The 24883-nt window shown below is 41.5% G+C and overlaps 1 protein-coding gene across 24 annotated transcripts in view; it reads left to right on the plus strand.

Moving 5' to 3' along the window:
* Positions 1–24278, plus strand: part of RBFOX2 (RNA binding fox-1 homolog 2) — a 263097-nt gene extending 238819 nt beyond the window's left edge. For 6 of the 24 annotated variants that reach the window (XM_081250350.1, XM_081250361.1, XM_081250355.1 and 3 more), the window contains 8 exons: positions 1591–1644; positions 1766–1858; positions 2950–3094; positions 6830–6869; positions 11919–11950; positions 16208–16296; positions 16753–16825; positions 18518–24278. In XM_081250350.1, coding sequence (XP_081106476.1) covers positions 1591–1644; positions 1766–1858; positions 2950–3094; positions 6830–6869; positions 11919–11950; positions 16208–16296; positions 16753–16825; positions 18518–18572 — 581 coding nt within the window. In that variant the 3' untranslated portion in view covers positions 18573–24278. Of the gene's footprint in view, positions 1–1590; positions 1645–1765; positions 1859–2949; positions 3095–6829; positions 6870–9750; positions 9794–11918; positions 11951–16207; positions 16297–16752; positions 16826–18517 lie in introns of those variants that run through there. The other 18 variants (XM_081250367.1, XM_081250368.1, XM_081250357.1 and 15 more) reach the window with 8 other exon arrangements.
* The last annotated feature ends 605 nt before the right edge of the window (positions 24279–24883 follow it).

A 24883-nucleotide genomic window follows, 5' to 3' on the forward strand; every position in this document is an offset into this window, starting at 1 on the left:
GACATAAACACCTGTAAAAATACATTGTAAAGTGTACAAAACTAAACGTATTCAAGATATTGTTGACAGTGTACCATTATATACCATTATTATAATGTGCATCCATTGTGTGCATTTAAAGGGAGTGCTTAAGTAATAGTGCCATTGATAGGAAAGGAAAAGTTCATTTTTTAATATTGTTCTAAATCACTATTCAAGCCTACTGGAGCCAAACTTTAGAAACATGCAGCTCCCGTGTTAGAGATTCTGAAAAGAGTGTGCTAGGTGCCTTCTGGTGAATTCTCAGCATTTTAGTTCACGTTGGCTTTGAGTCCCTTGATTTGTCTGATTGAAGAACATTTGTGCTTTTGCAACTCCGGTAGGATTTGAATCCAGATTTTGAAATTTTTATGCAGAATAATGAAGAGGCATGTCTATAAGCACATAAAATAATGAATGGGGGATTGGATTGATTCCGAATGAATAGATTTTCTCTTGAATAATGTCTTTGCTTACAGCCATTGAAATCTGTTAATTGGCCTTTTCTTCTTTCCATTCACATATTTATAGAGTCGCAGTGGCACAATGTTACAATGTTATAAAAGAATTAAACCAAAGAGCCAATCTTTCAGAAAAATAAAATGGCATATTTATATATAAAATTCAACAAATATTTATTGATTAAAGTTTTCACATGGAATTCTACTCTATCAGTGGGTAATAGTGCATTTTTCTTTTTTTTTTTTACTATTTGCCATATTCCTATGAATATAAAAAAGGGAATGTAGAAATGAAATTGATATCAAACCTAATGTTGTTTGGAAATAATTAAAATTTATAAATGTTTAAGCTAATGTTCAGCAGCGGTCTTGTATCCATTAGCTTAAAGGTCTAATTAACATAAATATGCTTATTGCAAATTAAAATCTCAGAAGACATGCACCAAAGTTAGGAATGTACCTTGAATTTTATTATTGCATGGCTCTCCTTGTTGCCTTGGTTAACTCCAGTGAAATCCCAGTGGGAAATCGCAATGAAGGAAGATTTCCATTTACCCAGAATACCATTAGCATGGTATAAATGAACATGGAATTCAGAGGTCCAGGTCAAATTTGAATTCAGTCAAAGGATACCCTTATCAAACACTTAGAGTAGTAAACAGTGTTAAGATGATATAGAAGACAGTGCATCACAGTATGATAGAGAATGATATATATTCTGCCTTTTTCCTTCTTCTAAACAAAGATTAGGCCATTAAAGCCGTTCTATGAGAGACCGTATACCAAACCCCAGGATTTATTTATATTTCTTTTTCCTTCTCTCATTCCCTCTCCATCTTCCTACCTCCCAATTTTTTTCTCACGTCCTCTTTACCCCCACCACTCCCCTGCCAAATCTTCATTATCCCTTCACTGTGCTAGTCCTGCTTAAAGATGACCAGGTCCAGGAATGGCATCACCCTCTCCTATAAACCCCCGCTGGCCTTCTAAAGGGAAGCTGGTACCAGGCAAAAATGAACCCAGAGGTGTCTGAAGCCACCTTGCACATCACTCCTTTTCCTTATATTCCTCATATACTTTTAAATGTTTACTGTCCTCTCTTCCATTTCAGGTTGGAAATTAAGCCCAGTAGTTGGAGCTGTATATGGGCCCGAGTTGTACGCAGGTAGTATTTAAGTTAATTTTTCCATTTGTATTATTTATATGTATTTTAAAAATCCATTGTTTTTCAGTTTCCTATTCCTTTGTAATCTTTTTGCACTTTTTCATTTCTTAAATGCGCTCAGCATCCAGCTTTCAAGCAGATGTGTCCCTAGGCAATGACGCGGCAGTGCCCCTGTCAGGAAGAGGGGGCATCAACACTTACATTCCTTTAATCAGTAAGTAGCCTATGTTGACCTGGCATGGCTTTTGACTGTTGTGAGTAAACAGTGATGTGTTGGTCTTTTTTTCCCCCCAAATATAATACATAACTGAAAAGGAGGCATTCACGAGAAAGATAAATACTATCACAGTGCCCTGTCCTGCTTATTAGCCTGTGCTAGAATCTTTTTGACCAAATGTTAAGATGGCCAAAAAGCATAAATAGTTGGAAAAGTTAGAAGGGGGTGAGGACACGTAAAGAAAAGTTTAGTCTGCACTTCGTAATGAAGAAAACAAAAGAAGTAATTATTTGTGGAATGTGTTGTACGTGTTATCTGCAAGTCAGCTTTGGGCCCTTGAGTCGAATATCACTCAAAAGCCCCTCCAGTATTATTGATTATTCTCAGCTCTGTTGATATCTCTAAAGTCATTTTGACCTGAGCCATTTAGCCATTTAGCAAGAGATATAATTAAACAGAGTTCAGTGGACATGGAATCAGTGTCTCTGTGTGCTTTCTAGAGGACAGCACACTTAAAATAGGCCCTTAGAAAATGTCTGCCTCTTTAAAGGCTTACAAGGCTCCGGGGGGAGGTAGTTTCCCTCTCACCTCACATTTCTGAATTGAAATATTTTAGATAAAGAATAAGGTTGACTAATGAAATGTCTGAAGACTACTGTGTGCCTTGGAGTGTGGCAGCATGTCAAAACACAAAAGAATATTCTTATGAAGAATAATTATTATATGCAGGTAATAACGTTTGGAAATAGGGTTAATAATTAGCCAGTGAAAGAGTTTATATCAATCAATTTAAACTGCCCGTAGAAATTAAAAGTCTCGTCTCCATTATGGCAGTAGTGCTCAGAGCTTCCTGACCCGTTTCTCCTCAGCTTGCACTGTAAGGCCGAAATAGGGAAGGAACAAAGAAAACTCACTCCAGATTTGTGATGAATGAGGCATGGAGTCAATTAGTTTGGGCATATTGCATATTTCCATTTCTTTTTGAGAAAAGATGTAATGTCGAGGTGTCTTTCCTGTAATTGGTGCAAAGCAAGCTGTGATTGTACATGTGCTGTTGAATGCAAGTTGGCATTTCTGTCGTATTTTGGGTCTCCCTTTAGTTCCTGGCTTCCCTTACCCAACTGCAGCCACCACGGCGGCCGCTTTCAGAGGAGCCCACCTGAGGGGCAGGGGGCGGACAGTATACGGTGCAGTCCGAGCGGTACCTCCAACAGCCATTCCCGCCTATCCAGGGTAAGCAGTAGATTCCAAAATAAGCAACCACACAAAAACAGAAAACCATGGCCCTCGTATAACTTCTGGGATGTTGCCGTGCCACATAGTAGAGATTCTCTGAATATTTGCAAATTAACGGATTAGATGGCAAGAACCATACCATTGTCAGAATGTAACAGAATATCAATTCATTATATAAATCTTCATTTTGGCCACCTTAAGCCCTCACAGTAGTGGCTTAAGACAGTAGCCAGAGCTGTCTTGTGTTCACTAGCAGTGTGTTGGCATGGAGTTCACTCAGCATCGCACGAATTTGGATTAACACTCCTGCAGAGAACCAAACTAGAAGCTCAAGATTGTAGTGCAAGACTGCATCTGCTGGATTCACCCCCCTCACCACCACCCTTATTGGGGCTGAGGCTCTCACATGTGCCCTCCCTTGTGGTTTCACCGCCTGGGTGGTGAGCAGCAGAGCTACTTACCCACAATGGATTTGCTTTCTTTGTAGGAAATGGATTAAAAGAGGTTAATTCAAAGATGAACCAAGTCCAATTGAATCAAGGGAGAAAGGGAGAAGTAGGAAGAATTAAACTACAGTTGGCTTCCGAATGATAATAAAACAACTAATGGAGCTGAGCATCCTTCACCCTTTGATTTTTGTATGGAGGGTGTCTCATGCAGTGGAATGATTCCATAGCAACAAATAAATCCTATGTTATTGAATGGGGGAGAAGGAGTGAAGATGGCAGGTTTTGTTTTCAGTTGTTTTTCAGTGTCAATCTAAAATGTATATTTTTGTAAAGAGTGGACTTTTATAAGTTAGTTATATCAGGACTTTCTTTCTTCAAAGATGTGACGTTTGTGTTCTTCATCTTTTCTCTGCCTGTGACGCGTTTTTTTTCCATATTCTTAATGAAGAATAAGCAGTGGCAGAGGAGCCTATTCATTGCTACATAGTTAAAATGTAAAGGGAAAGAGCCTTCTTTGTAGGTCCTTTTCTGACAGCAAAATTGACTGTGAGGTGTACTAATTTAGCATTCATTCATAGACCAAAGGGACATGCCATTTGGGGTCCTCAATTACACAGAATTAAAGCATTTTTATCAGACAAGACAAATATGCATGTTGAAATGGGCAGGCTTCAGAAGCCACTGGAAGGGAACAACTTTAGAAATAAACTTGTTTGCAGCTTATAGATGTTTAAATCCCATGCATTCCATCATCTCCATCTTCTGCCATTACTTACTTTTAATTTTATCCTTTTTTTCCTCTCAACTTGACCTTTGACCTTCAACCTCTGACATCTCCTTTTAAAGAAGTGAATAAAGATGCAGTATTGTTTCATCAAGAAATAGTCAAGTAAAACATAAAACTGAACCTTGGAAGTTCTACACACTAGGAAAATTGTTTTATGAAGCATCTTCCATTTCAATCCAAGAGATTTTACCATCATGTTTGCAAAGAAATACTGCTCACCAGAAACATGGGACTTCTTTATTTTGTAATATTCCGGAGTTACTTTATAAAGTGGTTGAATTCGTTCCTATTCAATATAGGTCATTTCAGTATATTGGCCAAACTTGAGAACCCATTCTCTACCAAGTCTGTGTCAGGTATATATTTGCTCAAAGATATTTTATCTTTATGTCTAATCACATCAATTTCTGTGCATTACATTGAACACTAATTTCCCATGTTTTCTTTTTTATTAACGAAACCACCTGTTTATGTGGAAGATGGCAAGGAATAAGTCCAGTATTTTATGAGGAATGGCCTAAAATTGCTTTTCAGCTTAGTAAACTAATTTTATCATTAGTCATTGTGTTCTAGCCTCCTTGTGGCATTTGATATAGGGAATATTGGAATTCTTCTAGAATTTAGGTGAATATTCCCAGTGAGTGATACAGCTTAGCATAAAATGTATTCGTTTTTAATGCCACCACTCTTCTCTATAGAAGAAATATTTTTCAGTCATTGCCTATATCCCCTTACTGAAATAGTTGAAGGCTAATTAATCACCACTTGGCATCAGTGCTTTGCATTTTATCAGCCTTCGCATTATGAACAAGTCTCTTTTTTACTAAAATGCAATTGAGAGGCAGATTACTTTCTAATATCATACTTTAACTGCAGTTGGAGACTGTGAAAATAGACAGAATTCAGCTAACTGAACCTCACGGATGAGTTTAATTTGCCTGTTGTATAATACAAGGGCACAGCATAATTGGGTCATTGCAAAGTGTGATCATACTATCCAGTAAATACAACAAAATGTCACTGGGAGTAGAATTCAGAAACTTTCCAACTACATATAAAAAATAAGTTATTTTCATATTCAAGTTAAAAATATAATTTGATAACCTCACTTGCCAGTTTGTTTATGGTAGCAGAGAAGGTAGTGGTGAAAATTTCCAGCTTGTTCAGGTGAATAAATGATAAATAGATCTTCTAATTTTACATAACCAAATCTTGATTTAACGAATATGAAGAAGAAAGTCATCTTTTTTCTCTACTGCTATTCCATATCTTTTGGTCCCAAAATAATGTTTTGGGGAAGTTATATGCACAAAATACCTCAAAAAGTTTGAAATCTATATTTTAATTATAATAGTTTAGTGTTGCTTAGGATTAAAAAAAGTCATATATTTTGTTTGTTCAATACAAATTCATTTTCTAAACAGAGAGTAAACGCTTCTATTCCTAATCAGCTACCTTCTCGATTTTATTCATTTAAATAAAACAGGTCATGCCCAGAACCTCAGTTATCAGTTGAATTTTTCAGAATTCCATGAATATTCTTATGGTCAAAAAAGAGCCCTTAAAGTCTTCCAATTACTCCTCCCACTCTGGATTATATTGTTACTATCTGGGATCCCCACTGCACCTTTCAATTCTTGGACCTTGGACCAATCACCTTAACCTTTAGCTCATTATCTCTGCTTGTGAAAGCAATGCATTGTGGGTATTTTTGGTTGTGTTTTTTTTTTTTTTTTTTAATTACATTTCTCTGTTTACTTTGGTCAGAATTGATTGACTTGTTTTTCTGAGGTGTTGCATTGGTTCTTAAAATGCTGAATAATAATACTTTGCATGCTTGTGTGATCAGCCAAATCTTATCGCATGTCTAATGTGCAGGGTAAAAAAGCAGGTGATGTATGGATATCAGGAAAAAAAAATTACATGTTACTATGAAACTGATAACAAAATACTAAACATAATTTTGAAACATACTTTGCATACAGGTCCTGCCCTAGTGGAATTCTTTGGGTTCTTTTTCATGTTAACCCCTCTCTATACAACCCTGCCCCCCACCACACACACACACATACACATACACATACACACACCCCTTTTGGAGCTCTTTAAAGAAAAACTTCCTCTTAGGACAAACTTATTTTTTAAAAAATACTCCAGATATGAAAAGTTGGTGTTTCCAATCCAGCAGATTTTCGATAGCTGCATTAGGCCCTCTGCAATACGCTTTATTATTTTCATCCTACTTTAATTACCAGATTGGCAGGCGGTTCCTTCCAGGGTTTCCTTCCTCCCCTGCCATGCCTGTCCCGGAGCTGCCGAGAGAGCTTGTGCCCCTGTGCTCTTCCTGGCTGACTGACCCCGGCCCCAAGCCCAGGGTCCATATTCATACATCACCTGCCCGTGTAGAGCGCATGTGCATGCTGCCGTCCTCAATAACCGGAATGTGTTTCTGTTCTTTTGTTTTTTTGTTTTTGTTTTTGTGTGGATTTTCTGCAGTGTGGTTTACCAGGACGGATTTTACGGTGCTGACCTCTATGTAAGTACACACACTGGGGCCTTCTCGACCCCATCCCCTGACAAGCCAGCCTTTTTTTTCTGTTTCTTTGGTTTGGTTTGGTTTTTTTTTTTCTTTTTTTAATATAATTTAATTTTTATTTTCATTTTCCTTGTGGATATATATATATATATATTTATATATTTAAGAATGCAAGCATGCTTCTCTGCCACTGCGCTTGCCCCTGGGTGCAAAAACTAAGCCTTTGGGTTTCCTGATCATTGCTAGAGTCAGTCTACTGGACATATTCTTTTCCCTTCCCTACACCCACAGATATTCTGGGTATCACAAATATACTTGCGAGATGATCAGCAGGTTTAAAGTCTTTTCTTACTGTCGTCTCATGTGCATACATAAATAACAGGACTAGCTTAGCCTGAAACCAACTCTTTCCCTTTTCTGCTTTTCTTCTCATTTCTCATCCCTCTTTAGATCATTAGAGCTTTGATTTATGTAGATGGCAGGAAGCTTTCTGAAATGTGTGTTTTCCTGTTTCATATACTTGGAGAGAGCATTGCCTTGTGAAAGTGAAATAAGGAACTGATGCCAGTGAAGGGTGGGTAGGAATAAGAGGAAACCACATACTCAGTGCATAAGGCTTTTCTGTATCAGAAGGTCCACAGCCAGTGGGGCTCTTTCCTTAAGAGCCATCTAGAGGGAAACAAGGGGCATCATTAGCAACCTAGACTCATTTACAAACATTTGACCATTGTACAAGATTTGTTGATTCGACCAGCCATGCTAACATCTTTATTACCATCCATTATTAAAACAGTCTGGCTATAGCTCAAGTTCCATGATTGGTGGTCACATATTATTTAAAATATGGACAAAGTGATCTAACTGACAAAGAGAGTCAAGTTTTTGAGTTTTGCGAGTCTTTTATTAGGACCTCTCTCCAAAGATCTTTTTCTGAATGCAAGCTTGGTCTAACCACCCACATTGTTAAGACACAATTTCCTGAGAAAAACTTGTCAGCGTGAAATGATTCCTTGGGCATAGGGTAGAATTGTCTGGAAATGCTTTCTCCACCCTAACCTCCCCAGAGTCAATAAGGGTACCTTTTTAATGAACTATTTCCACAGTCTGCCAGAGATTCTCGGCAATCTGAAAACGTTACTGAGCTTTCAGAATGCACTTGGAGGCCCTCTGTGTTGCAAGAGCTAGAGACAGGATAGAGCAGCCCTCTGAGATTCGGTGGGTGAGTTGTACACACCTCGCCTGTTTAGAGCAGGCCTTCAAAGTACGCTTTAATTTAACACATGCTTGAAGGAACCGTAGCCATGATTTGGTCCAACACTCACTTTGTAGATATGTTTCTTAGAGAGATTGTGACTTACCCAGATTACCTAAATTATTTGTTTAGCCAAACATAAAACCCAAATAATCCATATTTCATTACCTCTCTTAGTACTTTAATTAAAATCCACAACTTTCCTCCAGTGGTTTTCAAGAAGTAATGAAAGATCTTTTTTTCTTGTGTTCACTGTGAAACTTGAGGGTTGGGAAACTATATCCTACTTATATACCAAAGTGTACTTTTCTAAATATACGTATTTATATATGCTCTTAGCATGTACATTCTCCCATATACGTTAGTGTCCATAGTCTCATGAAACTCATCTTTATGTTATTTGTTTTCTTGAAATCTGGTCTATTAGAGTATACTTCCACTTGAATTATTTCTTAAGTCAGGTTTTTTTTCTCTCAAATATCTTCCTTATTTGGGTATTTCTTAAGTGTGGCCTACTTCTACCTTATTAAGATTTGCCTACTTGCACCTTGTTAAGTCAACCAACCAAATATTTGTTTACAGTTCGCTCACTTCCTTAGTTTACAGTATATGATTTTATTAAGAGAAAGATGGTTTTTCTGTAGTTGTTGAGAAAATACTCTTGAATTTTTTTTTATTTACCAACTGGATCACCTTATCAAGCTGAACAGAAGTAGTTCAGTGACCTTGCTGAAACCTTTTTTTGACCAGTGGCCCCTTGTTGATGAAAAGACTGAATAGTAATGGTATTTTTAGTTCTTATCTTAAAGCAGTTACTTGGAGGAAAAAGTAGTGCTGAAATAATACCCGAACTCAAGAATGAAAAACAAGAATACATGAGGAGGGAACTGTTGAGCGAGGCCTAGTGTCATTTTTAATACAAGCTTTTAAAACTTCATATTCCCTGTTCCACAAGCAGACAACAACAAAAACCTCTATCGTTTTACCTTGAGTTTGTTTCTGTTTCTCTCTGTACATTTTCCCTTATGTGGAAATCTATCAATATACATTTAGTTCTCGTTTCCTCAGGAAAGAAGGTTAGAAATAGAAAGAGAGGAGGGTTTATCTAGTATAAAAAGTGCCCTGAACCCAAGCTTGAAGAGACAACATGAGGGAAAAGAGTTTAAGTTACTGGTTTTATTTAAGTTATATTAATTTAGGCTATTAACTGTGAAGGTTGTTTGTTTTTTTGTTTTGATTATCTCTTTCCCTGTTCTGCTCTTAGGCCGTAATCCCTGCTAGCCATTTTCTTCCTCGCTGTGTCTTTTGTGACACATTCCTCTCAGGAGAACTGATCTAGCAATTGTGCCCATGATTTGTAAAGAGATTCCCCTTGCTGACTTGGGAGTGTAGCAGATAGATTATGTGTCTGCCCGCCCCGTCTTTTTTTCATCAGTAGAAAAGACATCATTCACCCTAATTCACTTTTTTAATGGGATAACAAACTGCTCCTAATTCTCATCCTGTGAAAAGCATGCTTGCATCCAAAGGAAAGAAAAGGCTGGTGGGCCCCTTAGTGGGCTTTTTTGTATGATTGTTTTCCTTCCACAGCTGTGTTTTTTGAACTGCTCTTCCTGTGTTCTGTTATAGAATAGTCTTACAGGAACCAATCATTAGCGCTAAAATACCTCAGGTAGGAGTGCCAGTGTGACCTGCCAATCAATCAGATTGTGGATTGCAGTGAAACAATTGAATTATACTAACCATTCCAGCTCCACGTTAGAGATGGGAACAGAGGCTTTTTTGGACAAGCAAGACTTGTGAGCGTGTGATCTACGCCCTGCTACCTCAGCAGTGCACCCAGTCAAGTTCCTTACAAGAGGGCACTTCCTCCAAAATTCAGTGCTCCTGTCCCATTGCCACACATCCGCCCCAGGTGTGTTATACGCACTGTCCCATCACTGCCACCTCTTTTAGTTTGTCAGTCACATTTATCCATGGTGTTTAAACTGGTCTTTTATATTTGGAGAGCTTAGAAATTTGGGACATTTTCTTACTACTGTGAAAGAAATGAGAAAAGGGAGAAGGTAGAATCCATCTCAACAGGACTCTGAATCTCGAATTGGACCCTGTCGTGAAATCCTAGTAGTAATTGGGCTGTGCCGCTACGTAAGTTTGAAGTTGTCTTAAAAATCTAGACTTAAAATTGAGACATGTATTTCCCTTGCCCTCTTTTCCTTTCACCTGAAAACTAGATTAGTGAGTGCATTTGGATAATGATGCACTGTTAGAGTTGCTGAGAGCTGGGTGCTAGGAAAAAGAAAACAATAGACAGCTTTTCACAATTCAGTTAGTTTATTTATGTGGCTACCCAGCAAGCTTTGGGAAATGAACTGATTCGGGGAGGTGTGGAATAGTGTTCGAAAGGGTTAGTCAATTAAACATCATCTGTCATCCATCATAAAAGTAGTAAGTGGAAGATACCAAGTTGGTCATAAAAATTTCTTTCCTTAACCCCAATTTTAATAATAATAAGATAAATTTAAAAGATTTCCCTTAAAAATTTTTCCTATCTACTCTTCCAAGTAGATAGGTCTCTCAATCAAAAGCGGTAACAATATTATCATGATTATGAGTTTTGTATTCACATCTGTGTTAATCACATTTAATCAGAGGTACCATATTGCCACAGAAGAACTCTGTTCTCCTAATGAGCCCTCCTCATACAAGTTCAGTCTAGAGCAGTGGATCTCAGCCGGAGTGAGGAGGAGGTGAGGGAAAGGAGGGAGTTAGAATCATGTAGAGACAAAGTGATTCCCAGAGGCACAGCCTTAGCCCCAAGCTAGCTGGACTGGATCTCTGCTCTGCTGTAGTGATCTGAAGCATCACACCTGCCATTCTCCGCCCCCCCCCCAACTCCCCTTGCTCTATAAATCTATACATCACATGTAGGGAACAAGTTTTCATTTTGTCTGCTGGTCTTGAAATACACATTCTTCTCCTCAGTGTCACATAATGTCATTGTCTTCCAGGTAGAAAGAAGGTGTCTTGACATCACATGCTCACCAAAGTCCTGTTTTATTGTAAATCCTAAAACAAAAAAGTAATAATAAAATTAATGGCCAGGTGAAAATCAAGACAAGGGAGGATTAAACTTGGATGGGCAGGGAAAGGTCAGGTATAAGAGGGAGGATACGTAGAACCCTTCCATTTTGTTCTAGTTAAAACACAGCTACAGAACTGTGCAGAAGAATCATGTGGTCAGCGTGGCAATGCTGTAAAGTTCGTTAGACAATAAATTGGTTCAGAGTGGAGTAGAAAATCTCTAGGAGGTGACATTGGGTAATGCAAAAGTGAGACTTAAACAACAACAACAACAAAAGGATCTTAAAGGTAACAGCATTTTCCTTTGAAAAAGCTGGAAGTTGAAGGCAGGGATGTGTTAACGGATATGAGAAAGGATAGCACACAGGAAATACTTTAGAAGAACACTGGATCAGAATGTATGGGTGTTGACAGAGGGCAAGCATACAGGTGAGCACTGCGGGTCAGAACTGAATCAGGAAGGTTGAATTGGGGAGTGTTGTAGCGTTGGGCTGTCCCAGTTGGGAGCACCAGGAATCATTCAGAATGAATTACAAAGGAATAAGAAAGTAATTATTTTTAAAGGGGCATGTGGATATTTGGACCAGGCTTAGCCATGCCAGATTTATCCAGCTGTCAGGTTCCAAAAAGCTGTCCGTGTGTGCCCTCTGACATTAGGGTGTGCTGTGGCCATGCTAATCCCCATTTTTTGTTTTATTTCAAATCACACACAGATAGAATCTGCAAACTGCTTCAGATCAAACAGGTCTGATTGTGTGTAAATACATATGTCCTTTTTAATTTTTATTATTAATGGTTGCTTCAGTTTTGCATCAGTGCATGGTTAAAAGCAATACACATCAGCTATCTCATGACTTCATATCTCCAAATGAATTATTTCTCCTCTTTTTTTGTTTGTTTGTTTGTGCAGTCAGCTGAAGAAATGTTAACATCTCACTCTAAATCTCTCAGTGGAGTCTCTGTTCCCTTCTCTGATATAACAGATGGGTTACTGCTTGTTATAATTATTAACATTGTGGTGTGGGCCAGGGCTAGGGTGGGCGAGATTGACTCTTCTTTGGGCTGGGGAGGGGCCAGTCGTTAGGGTCTGGAATGTTAACTCAAGTGGTGACTGACTGTTTCCGTAATACCAGGTCGTTGTGGCTGCACGCTCTAGTAATTGAGGCTGTGTACTTCACCGAGCTTGTGGTAGAGCCTAGGGCAAACCGCTGTCCCAAGAGAATGCTGGGATAGATAGAGTTAGCCAATCTGAGTCTGAACGTGGTGATTTTGCTGGTTGTTCTAGCTCCAGATGTTGGCATGCTTAGTTCTTAATGTGATTAATAAATGTGGCGCCATATCCCCTCCCCACGCCTGAACCCTGTCTCTCCTATTCCTCCCCCACCCTTGTTCTTTTTGAAAAACTTAAGAAACAGCAATGAAACCCTTGGTGTTTCAAACTGCACTTTGTTCTCATGTTCCATAAACAACTTCAGATTTGCTAATAGAAGTGAAAGTTGAAAAAACAGTTTCTCAGCCTGGATTCTTTATGCATTCCAAAATCCAGAATAGAAATAAATATATCTGAATGTTCATTGGCTTATATTATGGTGAGATGTTTTGTTGAATAACCAGTTTAAAGCACCAGCAGAAATACTTTGGACTAAGAATACAGCTAAGAGGAGGAATCCATGACATACAATTTAACTTTTCTAATTTTGGGGTAGTCATCAATGAATTACCAAATCAGTTTATTGCAATATTACCTGCCCATCCTAAACACGGACCCCTCCCCTTTAAAGGGCCTTTCTATAGCACCATTATCATAAAGTAATCAGAAGAGTAGACATGTGGAAATATTATCTGCTTTTCTAAAAAATTAATGTAGTTTTTCTTAAAATTCTGTTGATATTCTTCTTGAGCCTTTTGTTGTCAGTAAAATATTTGCATCCCTGTCCTGCGTTCCTGAATTTGAATAGCAGAGAACCTCATCAAATTCAAGCTGCAGAGTCAGAGTTCACTCATAACAGAAGGAAAGGACTGCAGATAGATTATCTTCATTTCCTTCTGGCTTGGAGGGAGCCTCCTCTTCCACAGCCTGATCCAGTTAAAATTGTCTTGATTAATAATAACATTAGCCCCAGACCACTGAGGTTCCGATGGCTTCTTGCATGTTGAGGAAACTGAGGGGAGATGGCTATCAGTAACCTCATTCAGAATCTCCTTTGTGCCCCATGATTAGTCTGATACAGCTCACATTGAATGATTTAATACAATCCCCAGTATCTCTGACTTACCGAGACTTAACTGAGTCTAGTTAGTACTTTTATGAGAATGCATACCTCTGTCCCATGGCATAGAACTTCAGTTTTTAAATGTTTTACTCAGAAAGATACAAATTAGGCTTTAATTGCTTTTATTACCTTGACTTTTTCAATTTTTAGAGATTATTTTGGATTTTGAAGGAATGCTAAAGAGAGAGACCTCATGATGCTTGTTTACCACATTATCCTCATTTACAAAGAAGTTTTACTAAACATGGCCCCTCTGTAAACTTCACACTAGCAAACTTTAATTCTAAACTAGTGGAACCATCTCTAGTGATACCAAAAAATTGAGCCTTCATGGTTCATATAAAGCTTAAAATTTCAACTATGATGATTAGCATGTTGTTTTGTTTAACAATCCTTTTACTGTTTCATTTTTTTCTTTAGAAGTTTAAAAGGTAAAGAGACACTTGAGTTAGTTTATACATAAATGTATATGCTTATGTGTGTATGTATGGCAGTGTGTATGTTGCAGCCTGGATGTACGGCTTTGCCCAAATCAGTCTGGCCTGCCTGTTCCCATAGACCTGGCTAGAATTCAGAGGAAGCGTGTGGATCACAGATAGCCCCCGAGGGTACTTCCTGCCACGGCCCTATCCATTACCATCTCATTGCCAGTGTTTGGTAATACTAATCAGTTTTCTTATTTATAGGAATATCTATGGAAAGATTTATAATTGAGAAAACAATGTTTACTTTTCCAAGTCATTGACTTGAAGAACAAAGAAGGAATAATACAAAACCACTGAAAGCCAATCAGAGACTTTTTTTTAGTGTATGTTTGAAGCTGCTTCTGATGAATTTAAGCAGCATAAATTTAAAGAGCAGGAGTAAGCTTTCCCCCATGGTGCAGTGTCTTCAGTTAGAGAAAGCATAAATTATATAAGAACTAAGCAAAAAGCTGTAGAAACCTCTAAGAAGAAATCACAGGTATTTCCAGAATAAGATTTGAACAGAAGTAAAAGCAGCAAGCTAGGAGCTTCCCTGTCAGATGGCTAAGAAGACCAAGGGTCCCATTAGAAAATGGTTGTTTTCAATCCTAAGAAATGATACAGAAGTAAATTTGAAATTTCTTTTGTAGGTTTAGCAAAAACTGAACATTGAAGGAATAGAAAGCAGAAAGTACAGGCCAGAAAGCTTCAGATGTCCATGAGAAACGGACACAGTAATCTACAGAAACGAAACATGCTGTGCTCGCTGCTGAGGTGCCGTCCAGATGGACATAGCTGTATTTACCTATATTTGATGGGGAAATGACAGTAATAAAAGTACACACCTGAGTTAGGTTTAGGTAAAACAGATGAATTCTAGAAAGGTAAAGAAGAAGAAGGAAAAGTAGAACTTGCCACTTTTTCAAATAGCCTGTGTCATGTGGCATTTGTTGTTGTGATTATCTTTGAAAAACTTCATGAAGTATTTCACCCTGACATTGAAAACCTTTTGAGTACTTGGTTCACCTAAACTGAGGTAAAATAGCAGGGCAGAGGAGTTGAAACTCTTTAGGACTGAGAAGATATTTGAACCCTTGGAAGAAAAGCTCCAGAACCTGCTGTGAGATTAGGATGCAAGAAGTCCAAAAACCTTTTAGGGAAGAAAAATAAATGCAGTTAAATGCTTGGCGGGGAGGGGAGGGCTTCCTGATCTGTTTGAACCTAGTCCAAGGGTCCACAGCCCTTGGTAATCAGATTTGCCTGAGTCTGAAGTATAGATTGGACTTGGCAAACATTTTCTGTAGGGGGCCAAGTGGTAAAGATTTTCAGCTTCATAGGCCATACGGTCTCTGTCACAACTACTTTCAAAAACTGGAGGCCAACTGCATTGGTCCACAGATGGAGGTTTGCCAACCCCTGATCTACACTGGTTCTTCCTTCTAAATATCGCTTGATTGTCTTAGCTTCTTGGCAAACGCACTAGGCCACATGGAGCATAGCACTATATGGGACCTTTCTTTATATACTGTAGTCTCTTAGCAATTGATCAATCCAAGTACGCATCAGAGAATCTGAAGTTAAACACATATAAATTTAATGTTTTAATCTATAATTTACATTTCCTGTCAGATAAAGTTCTCCCAACTTCCTGTAAATATTTTTTCCTGTTGAAAGTTCCAATGAAGACAGACCCAAAATCATATCTTCATTTTAGGGTGCGTGGGCGGTGGGGGGGGATAAATTAGGAGTTTGGAATTACAATAGATGCGCTATTATATATAAAAATAGGTAACCAACAAGGTTCTAGTGTAGAGCACAGGGAACTATACTCAATATCTTGTAATAACCTATAATGGAAAAGAATCTAAAAAAGAATAAATATATAGATATATGTGTAACTGAATCACTTTACTATACACCTGAAACTAACACAACATTGTAAATCAACTATATTTCAATAAAAAAAGTTTTAAATCATATCTTCATTTCTTAAATTTGAGAAGAGGTACTCCAGTGTAGTTTATTTTTGTTACTATTACAAATTGCAAAGCAAATCCCTGCCTTGGGTGGAGCTTAATTGTACACTAAGGAATAACATGCAGACTGATGCAGTTTGAAACATTCTCTCCCCATGGATGTGTCTGTGTTCGTGTCTGTGTCTGTGTCTGCGTCTGTGTCCATCTGCGTGTGGGCGGGTGTGTGCTCGCCTGCCCCCCCGCCCCGGGGGAGAGGCATGTGTAAAGTCAGTTCTCCTCTCTCCTGTAGGGTGGATACGCAGCCTACAGATACGCACAGCCTGCTACTGCAACCGCTGCCACCGCCGCCGCCGCCGCCGCCGCCGCTTATAGCGACGGGTAGGTGCCGAGATGGGGGTGGGGAGCTCCCGGCCGCCCCGCGTCACCCCCTTTCCTTCCCCGCGCCGTTTCCAAAAGGGCACTTAGCCCCCGGGACTGCCTTCTGAGCTGGGTTTTCCACAGGCCTTCTGCCTGGCCTCTATCCTGCCAAAAACCCAACGGCTCACAGGCTCACACTCCTCCCCTCCCTCCCTCTTGTTCCTGTGTGTTTCTGGCATTGACCCCAGTTTCCCTCTTCCTCATCTCCAGTGCCCTTCTTTTCCATTTTATAGAAGTACTTCAGAAATTTTCAGTTGCTGCCTTTAGGAGTAGAACGGAGAGATTTTTTCCATTCTGCCAGTTTCCTAATAACATTCCAAGACCAAGTTACAAGTCCTTAGCACAGTAAAGCCCCTTAATTTTTTTTTTTTAATCACTGTCTTTCCTTTATCTCCCTGATTGGATTTCTTTTTCCAGTTATGGCAGGGTGTACACGGCCGACCCCTACCATGCCCTTGCCCCTGCCGCTAGCTATGGAGTTGGCGCTGTGGTAAGTAGATGTGCCTTTTATTTTTTCAAACGTTTTACTTCTTCTGACTTTTACCTGCAGACTACAGAAGATCTAGGGAGGTGATAATTCAGCCCTTCTTCCATTGCCAAAGTATTAAAACCAATAGGACTGTCTGGAAATTTCATATCACTTCTGTGTGTGTGCTGGTGTGAGCCCCCTGGCCTGGTTAAGGACAGGAGAAAGGAATGAGCAGTGACAGTCTGCCCTGAGTAACGGCATTGTTCGGGAGGAAGGAAGGGAACAGGTTGCTGTTTTATAATGGCTCAGATGTTGGACGCATACCTGTGGCAGAGTTTTACCGATAGGTATTCGCAAAGATTTGGGGCACAAGTCTCTCCAGTTTTCACAGTAAACTTTTCAAAAAACTTAACCTGTCTGCTTCAAATGCAGATGCCAAAGGATGTCCCTGCTATTCCTAAGCCTTCCGGCAGATAGTACTAATAATCACCAAGCAAATGCCTTACAAAGATATTTTACTAGTAACATTTGTGGCAAAATATGGTATATTTCTTAGAAGTATACAAAAAGTCCATAGAGCTCATCTAGAATAATCCCCCTGACCAAACTCGAATCCCCCCTGCAGTATTTTTGTGTTGGCCTGGACACCTCCGGGGCCAATGATGGGACTCACTGGATTCAGCAAAGACTGGCCGGTCCACAGTGATACCTCCTCGTGCCAGACGTTCTCTACCATCCACGGTGTCACTGGCCGACGGCCCGGAAACACAGATGATGGTGTCTGAGAGGGAGGCGGAACGATGGTCACAGTTAAGACATACAGGATGTGAGAGAGCCTGCCACTTCCCACACTAAACCTCTACCGATGCAGACCTGTAGACGGAAGGAGTAGGGTCCTGCGGGGGCAGGGGGGGCGGGGTTTAGAACTGAAGTAGAGACGGACGATACAAGGAAGTGATGGGAATTCCTGAGGTCTTATTTAGTGCCCAAGTGATATAAGTCCTGCACTAAAAGAAGGACCCAAGGAGCGATATGTTCCTAGGGAACTTTTGATTGAAAAAGATAATTCATTAGATTATGATTAAAGAAAGGAAAGAAGCCCACTTAAAACCCCAGTTTTACATATCTCATATATATATATAAAAAGATAAAAGTCAGATATGTCAAGAAACAACCTGGTTGGTATTTTTTATAAATTACAGAGGAAATAGACTTTATTCGTTGAAAGATTAACTCAGGTTTAAATCCAGCACCATCTCAGACATGCGATGTGACACAGATAGTGGTCAGAAGTAACGTGTCCTCCATTGTCAGGTAACGGGTAAGAAGGTAAGATCGTCAGTCTGCTTTAGGCCACGCTTGTAATGAGGTAATCAAGGTAAACAAGACCCATGCTTTTAAAACATCAAACTATTTACAGACTTGTTTTTAAACTTCATTGAGTTGCTCTTCTGTGCTAACTCATGTAAATAATGAACCATTAGCATACTCTCCCCTTGAGAATATCAGGTCAGCAGTAAATGTTTGGGCTATGGTCTGAGCATCTTAGAGGCAGAAGTTGGTTTCCCGACCTCATGTACTAGACAACATCTAACCAGTTGCTTTGAAGCTTCTAAGGAAGCTGTTTTTCCAAATCCCTCCTCAGGACATGTCTTCTTTTGTAATGTTTCTCTCATCAACCTTTTAATATTTTTGTGTCTTTAATTACTACAGGCGAGTTTATACCGAGGTGGCTACAGCCGATTTGCCCCTTACTGAAGTGACGTGAGACCCCTGCAAGTGGGACAGCCCCCCAGTTCATGAGGCCTGGCTATTGCAATATTTACTAGTAGAGGAACTCTATAGCAAGATGAAGAGGAAAAACAAACAAACAAAAAACACAAAAAAAGAGAGAATACTTTTTTATACCTCACTATGTTCTTTGAATATGTATTTTTCCTTTAAATTTCTGCCTTTAATTCTTTTGTTCCAAAGATTGTGCATTTTTTTCTTTTTTCTTTTTTCTTTTTTTAACTGTGGTAAAAAAAAAAAAAAATAACGCATTTCCATGTCTGTATGTCCGTGCTTAGCTCATTCTGTCAATCACGGAAGAGGCAGTTAATGAGGAAGGAGAGACATTAGGAGCTGATAAATGCGTCTGATCAGAAATCAGCAGACAGAATTACCAAAGTGTATCTGGTGCTGAATGGCTGTGGGACAAGCAGAAGTGGAAGAGATCTCTCTGCAACAGGATATCCTTCTAGTCTTCTGAGTTCTGGTCTTTGGCAGGCAATTCTGATTGGCTGTGGCTGGAATCCACATGCTAATAGACTATAGGAATGTGTGCTGGCAAAGCAGGAGAATCACTAAGACACTTTCCTCTCCTCTTCCCTCCTGTCTCCTCATTCTCTTTACAATCATTTTACACGCAAGGCCTGAGACAGTTGGCATCGTTTTTGGAATTATAGTATTAATATTTCCAGACATGCGCTCAGACTGTGGATAATAAACACCTCATTAGGAAACCAGTCTCGGAATGAACTCTGGAGTATGAAAAAGATCACTCTTTTCTTTTCTGTAAACCCTAGCATTCCTGCTGGGCTGCTTTTCCTTTCATCGAACCACAGCTTAGCTCATCTCTCCTTTTATTAACACCCTGCTCCCATGTCCTTGAGATTCAGGAATTTAGGACCCAGGGACAGAAGAATAAATAGCCAGTGGCCAGATTTCCCCGAGGTGTCTGGGCACGGCTTGAGGGCTAGAAGTACAAATTGTCACGCGCCAGTGAAGAGGGTGAGGGCAAGAAAAGGGGTGTTAGACGATGTCAGATTAAGGCGCCCTGATATTCCCGATCTTTCTCTTGCATCAAAAAGTCAGTACAGGGCTTCCCTGGTGGCGCTGTGGTTGAGAGTCTACCTGCCGATGCAGGGGACACGGGTTCGTGCCCCAGTCCTGGAAGATCCCACATGCTGCGGAGTGGCTGGGCCCGTGAGCCATGGCCGCTGAGCCTGTGCGTCCGGAGCCTGTGCTCCACAACGGGAGAGGCCACAACAGTGAGAGGCCCGCGTACCGCAAAAAAAAAAAAAAAAAAAAAAAAAAAAGTCAGTACAAAGTAGAAAACATATAATAAAGGCTCTGGTGGCAAAAGATAAAGCATCGAGCCCTGGATCAGCTGTCCCTGGAGGTCTCCGTGAGTAGGGCATGTGAGGGCAGGCAAAGGCACTTTGTACAAGCTCCAAAGCCATAGGACTTTTCATCTTCCAGAGCCTTTACGAGTCACTTCTGTCCACAGTCTGGAGCCCTCGTGGCCATTCCACCCAGCTTCTCACTATCCTCCAAAGACACCCAGCTGAGCACCTGGATCACTTGGTACTCATGAACACTACAGGACGTGAAACAAGCCCCTGAGGCTGCTCCCCTCCCGTACAGGAATGAGGGTCTGAGATGGCCAGGATCTCATATGTTGCCAGGAAGAGTCATGTGGTGGCCACCACAGTGAGTCACTGCTATCACTGCCTGGCTTCGACTTACCTATCATCAGACAGGGGAGAAAGTGTTTCTCTTCTAGCTCTTAGCTGTTAAAGGCAGGGGTCCTGCAGCATTTCCAAAATGAAGGCATTAGAAAATAGAAAAGCACGGTCCGTTTGGCTCCCTGGTCTATTCACATTGGTACTAGGGTGACCTTTCACCCGAGGGATAGCTGCTAAAGGGAGTAAGTAATTCAGAGACATGGAGCTTCTGGTTGGTTATGGGTTTGTTTTGGTTGGTTTTGTTTTTTGTTTACTCCTGCCTCCACCCGTGTTCTTGACTGATACTGATTCATGTCCCTGAATTGAAATGACTGACACACGACAGCATCAAACGTTCTTTGTAAGGAGAGGGATCGGGGCGCTGGCCCGTCGTGTACAGTACATATCTTCTCCCCCTTCAGAGTCCTCTCTCTCCTAACAACTGGGAGGGAGGCTTCCCCGAAAGTAGGGGAGACGTCAAGGAAGCTAGAGGCCTCGATGCAATTCTTACTGATTCTGGGGAGGAATGCACAGAATAGGGGACACCAGATTGCCCGGTCCATTGGCCATTTTTAAGGGTTCCCCTCCCCAAGCCAAAGTTTGGTTTGTTGCTGTTGAGACAATTTTTATTGTGTGTGTATATAAATATTTTAGTTTGGGGTGTGGGAATGGGATGTGGGGCTTTCACAGGTCTAGGGAATGGGGGCAGGGAGGATTTTTTTCTTTCTTTTGCTTTTGTTTTGAGGGAGAGCTTTTACTGAATGAAGAAACTGAAATTTTGTGTCCTGTTCAAATAGGAGCCATTCTCACAAATGGCAAGCCACTACTCAGTGGAGACAAGGCCAAATTCTAAATGGTTGTATCCATAGCAGGGGAGGAAAATAGGGCAATGAGTTAAAGAATTTTCTATTCTTTTTTTCCAGAAAGAGGGAAAGATGATGGGAAAGGCAGAGAAGACAGCTTCCACAGCCCTTTTAAAAGAGGCAGAAGCCTGAACTTTTGTGCATTTCAGTTCAGCTGGTTCTGGCTGAGGACTCCGTAGGCAAGCTCTCTGTTTTCCAGCGGGCCTCTGCTGCATTTCCAGGGATGGTTTTAATACTGCTTCCTTCAGCTCCTTTTACTAAGAAAGACTAAATAGAGTTCTGCTTGTTATTAAAGGGCCTTTGGTTTTCAGTGTCATCACTGAGAATTGGGGCTCTCAAAGCATCAACCTCCCCATCAGCTTTTGAACTTTGAGATTCCATACAGGCAACTTCATCAGAGGCAGGTTCCTCGAAGCATCAGTGCTTGTTTATTCCTGACTCTAGTTCCCACTGGACTAAGAAACTGAGTCAGAAGAGAGTATGGCATCTTGTAAGTTTGTTAGAGGATGCTGGTGAATAATTCCAGAAAATGTATCCATGCTGAATCAATTTCGACAGCTTTACTGTAGGTCACGATGTGAACTTCTATACTAAGCATCTTACTCTTAGAAGCTGGGCTCCTTTCAGGAGCCCTCTAGTGACCACCTTTATCTGAATATCCCTCTTTCAGCCCAGAGAGCTATCCTTAGAGCTTTTCCAGAATTCCTTATATTACATAGTTCAGCTCCCACTGACCAAGATCAGCTGTTGTGATTTGTCACTTTTAAGGCTCTCAGTTTTTTACAAAGCCCACTGTCACCATCCTCCTTCAGCAGCCACAGTTGGAACTGAGCCGATATTATTTTTCCTTGAAAAAGAAGGGGACTGGAGCTCAGCTCTTAGTTTAAGGGGAGCTAGTGGAGCTCTATTCAGTAGAAATCAATGATAGCAGCTTTCTCAAAAGTGTGACTCCTCAGGGGCTGAACTGCTCTTAGTTTAGGTTCTACTTTCCTAGAGCTCTAGCAGATAAGTCGGTGAATCACTACCACCCTGTAACTAGTCACATAGCTTCCAGGTAGGAAGGAGGTGTAAACTCGGGATGGAAGCAACCCCAAGGATCTGCAGGAAGGGCTGGATGGCCTCCCTTCCTTCTGGCGGGAGGATGAGGCCAAGGGAGGGAAACAAGGGACAGCCCAGAGGGCACTGTAAGGGAGGAGGGGGGGACCATAGGGACCGCCCCCTTTCACCAAGCCCAGCCACTTCTCGGCTGCTTGCAACCCCCTAGCACAGAAACAGTTGCAGAATCGCAGACTTGTTTCCCCCAGAAAATAGGAGGAAAGGGACTTTGGGGGGTGGGGAAGGGGTAGTGGTGTTTTAAAAGCATAAGTTACCTGTTTGCACTGTTTTAAGATAGGAAAAAAATAGTGGGCAAGGTGAACATCCAACGTAAATGTGTGTGTTTTTATTTTGTCATGCTCTTGAAAATGTTTGACTGTTTGTAGTATCCACCAGTGAAACCTGATTCTCTGTTGCATAAAACACGATTTTTTTGGAAATGTTACTGTCCAAAAGCCTCTTCCCTCCCTTCCCCCTTTGCTGTGTTCTTCCTTCATCCTCGCTTGACTGATCAACCAGGCAATAGCCATCCAGGAGCTAGAGTGTGAAGCAGGGCCCTTCCCAAGTAGACTCTGGGTGTCCTAAGCCAGCATGTGCCCTCTGGTTTAGCGAGTGCCGTTGAGTCCCTGGCCCCCATCTTTAAAATAAGGCTTACAGACCAGGCTGCAGCAGGTTCTCAAATTCCCGAATCGGATGCACTAGGAAGGAGGGCGGAGGGGAGTCCTCGAATATGGCGGGTGGCCGCAGTAGCTGAGTTCTCCACGTTCCCGGAACTGTAGCCAGTTACAGATTACTCAGGAAAACGGTCGATCACTTCAGCCATGGTAGTGCTGGTTGGCAGGGCTTGGTAACGGAGAGAACTGCTCATCGGCCACAACTCAAACCTTGCCTTTAAGGGGATTGCCAGCCGGGGCCCCTCCGCCTGGCAGTGACACACACGCCCACCAGTGTGGTGAGGGCTCAGCTCACACCAGCCAGCAAAAAGGGAACAGCGATGCTCTTCTCTCCCCCCTACCACCCACACCTGTTACCAACGCCAGATTCCCAGGGGGTGCATACGTTTTTGAATTTTTTAAAAATGTTTTTTGGTTTGGTTTTTCCGGGGACTGATGAGTGCTTTAAGCAACGTCGATACCCCACCCAGACCCCCAGCTTTGTCATTTTCTTGTATTTTTCTGTTCACGGTATTGTGTGTGTGTGTGCTTGTCTTGGCAGCTCATTTTGGCTGTATTATATATCGAGTGATGAATTGACCCTCCTTTTTTTTTCCCCCTAAGGGATATGAATTTTTTTTTTCTTGTGTTATAATTCTGCTTGTGAATAGCTGGAGCAAACCTGGGGCTGACACACGTAAGCTAGGGCTGCAAAGTGCTGAGAGAGCCAGGCAGGGTGGCTTGTCCCTGACAGGCTGACCCACCTGAGTCTCTGAGCTTTTCAGTCCAAATCTCTGCAAGGCTAAAAATGCCACCGAACCTCCCCTCTTGTCCCCGCTCCCCGTGGCAGGGACGAAACCATCCCTACATGCAACGTGCAGTTTCTCTGGCCCCCTCCCATTGCCATGGCAAAACAGGTACCTATGGGGCATGGGGGCATCACATGGGATGCTTGTGTAATCGACCACCTCGCCTTTTCTCCCCCCTCCCCACTCCCCCACCCCCAAATCTTTTCCTAGGACACCCGAGCTGCTTGCCCAGGGTCCTGTTTCCCTACAAACTCCAGAGAAGCACCCAGGGCTTTGTGACAGTCTCTAATTCCCTCCCCTTCTTGTTAAGAATCATATTGTATAGTAGCTTTCAGACCATACAGTATTCATTGGGTTACTCCTATTATTATCAAGTAGCTGGAATTGTGAAGGTCGGAGTAGTTAGATCTTTAGCTTTTATTCCTTATTTTTTTGTATTACTATCCATGTGTATAAATTATTGATCATGTTGCTGGCTTTTATAAACTCTAAGCGAAGGAGGAGCACTGCCTCTGCCTTTGCAAATGGTAATGAAGCACTGTTTTTAAATAAAAGGAGAAACACCATTCTTCGCCCTGGGCTGCGTGTGTTGATCCTTAACGACCTCTGTTGCCTCCCCCGTGCTCCAAAGATAGAACTTGGATTTGACTTTTGTTAAGATGGAAAGAAAGGCGGCAAACACAACGCTCCCTGAATGAGATGAGGGGAGAGGGAAACACAGGCCGAGGCTGAGGCCGCGGGACCTGCCCTCCGGCTCCTCCAGTCTTGGCAGGAGCTGTCTTCCTGCTTCTGCCTCTGAAATCCCTTCCACTTCACTCCTTCCCTTTTCCATCCTCTCCTGTGTCCTCGCTGCCGCCCTCACCTGCCTCAGAAACTGCCCTCCAGGGGGCGCTTCCCTTCTGGCCACCTGTCACCTCTCCCCTGGCTCGGGCCGCCACCCAGGCTCCCACACCTTTTCCTTCTGTATGGGGCCTGGGCCTTTTCCTCCTTCCCTGGGCTTCCTCAGCCACCCCTCCTGCACTGGTTTCTCTACCAGGAAGTCCCAAATCTCAGATTCCCGCTAAGTCTGCAACTCCCTAACACCACTCAGATCGTCTCCTTTCCTGTTTCCGGGAGGAAATGGAGGCCACGGGATCTCCTTGATCTAGACACCTACTTGGACGCACACCCA

The sequence above is a fragment of the Mesoplodon bidens genome (assembly GCF_964165515.1).
Source record: "Mesoplodon bidens genome assembly, chromosome: 11".
Classification (NCBI taxonomy): domain Eukaryota; kingdom Metazoa; phylum Chordata; class Mammalia; order Artiodactyla; family Ziphiidae; genus Mesoplodon; species Mesoplodon bidens.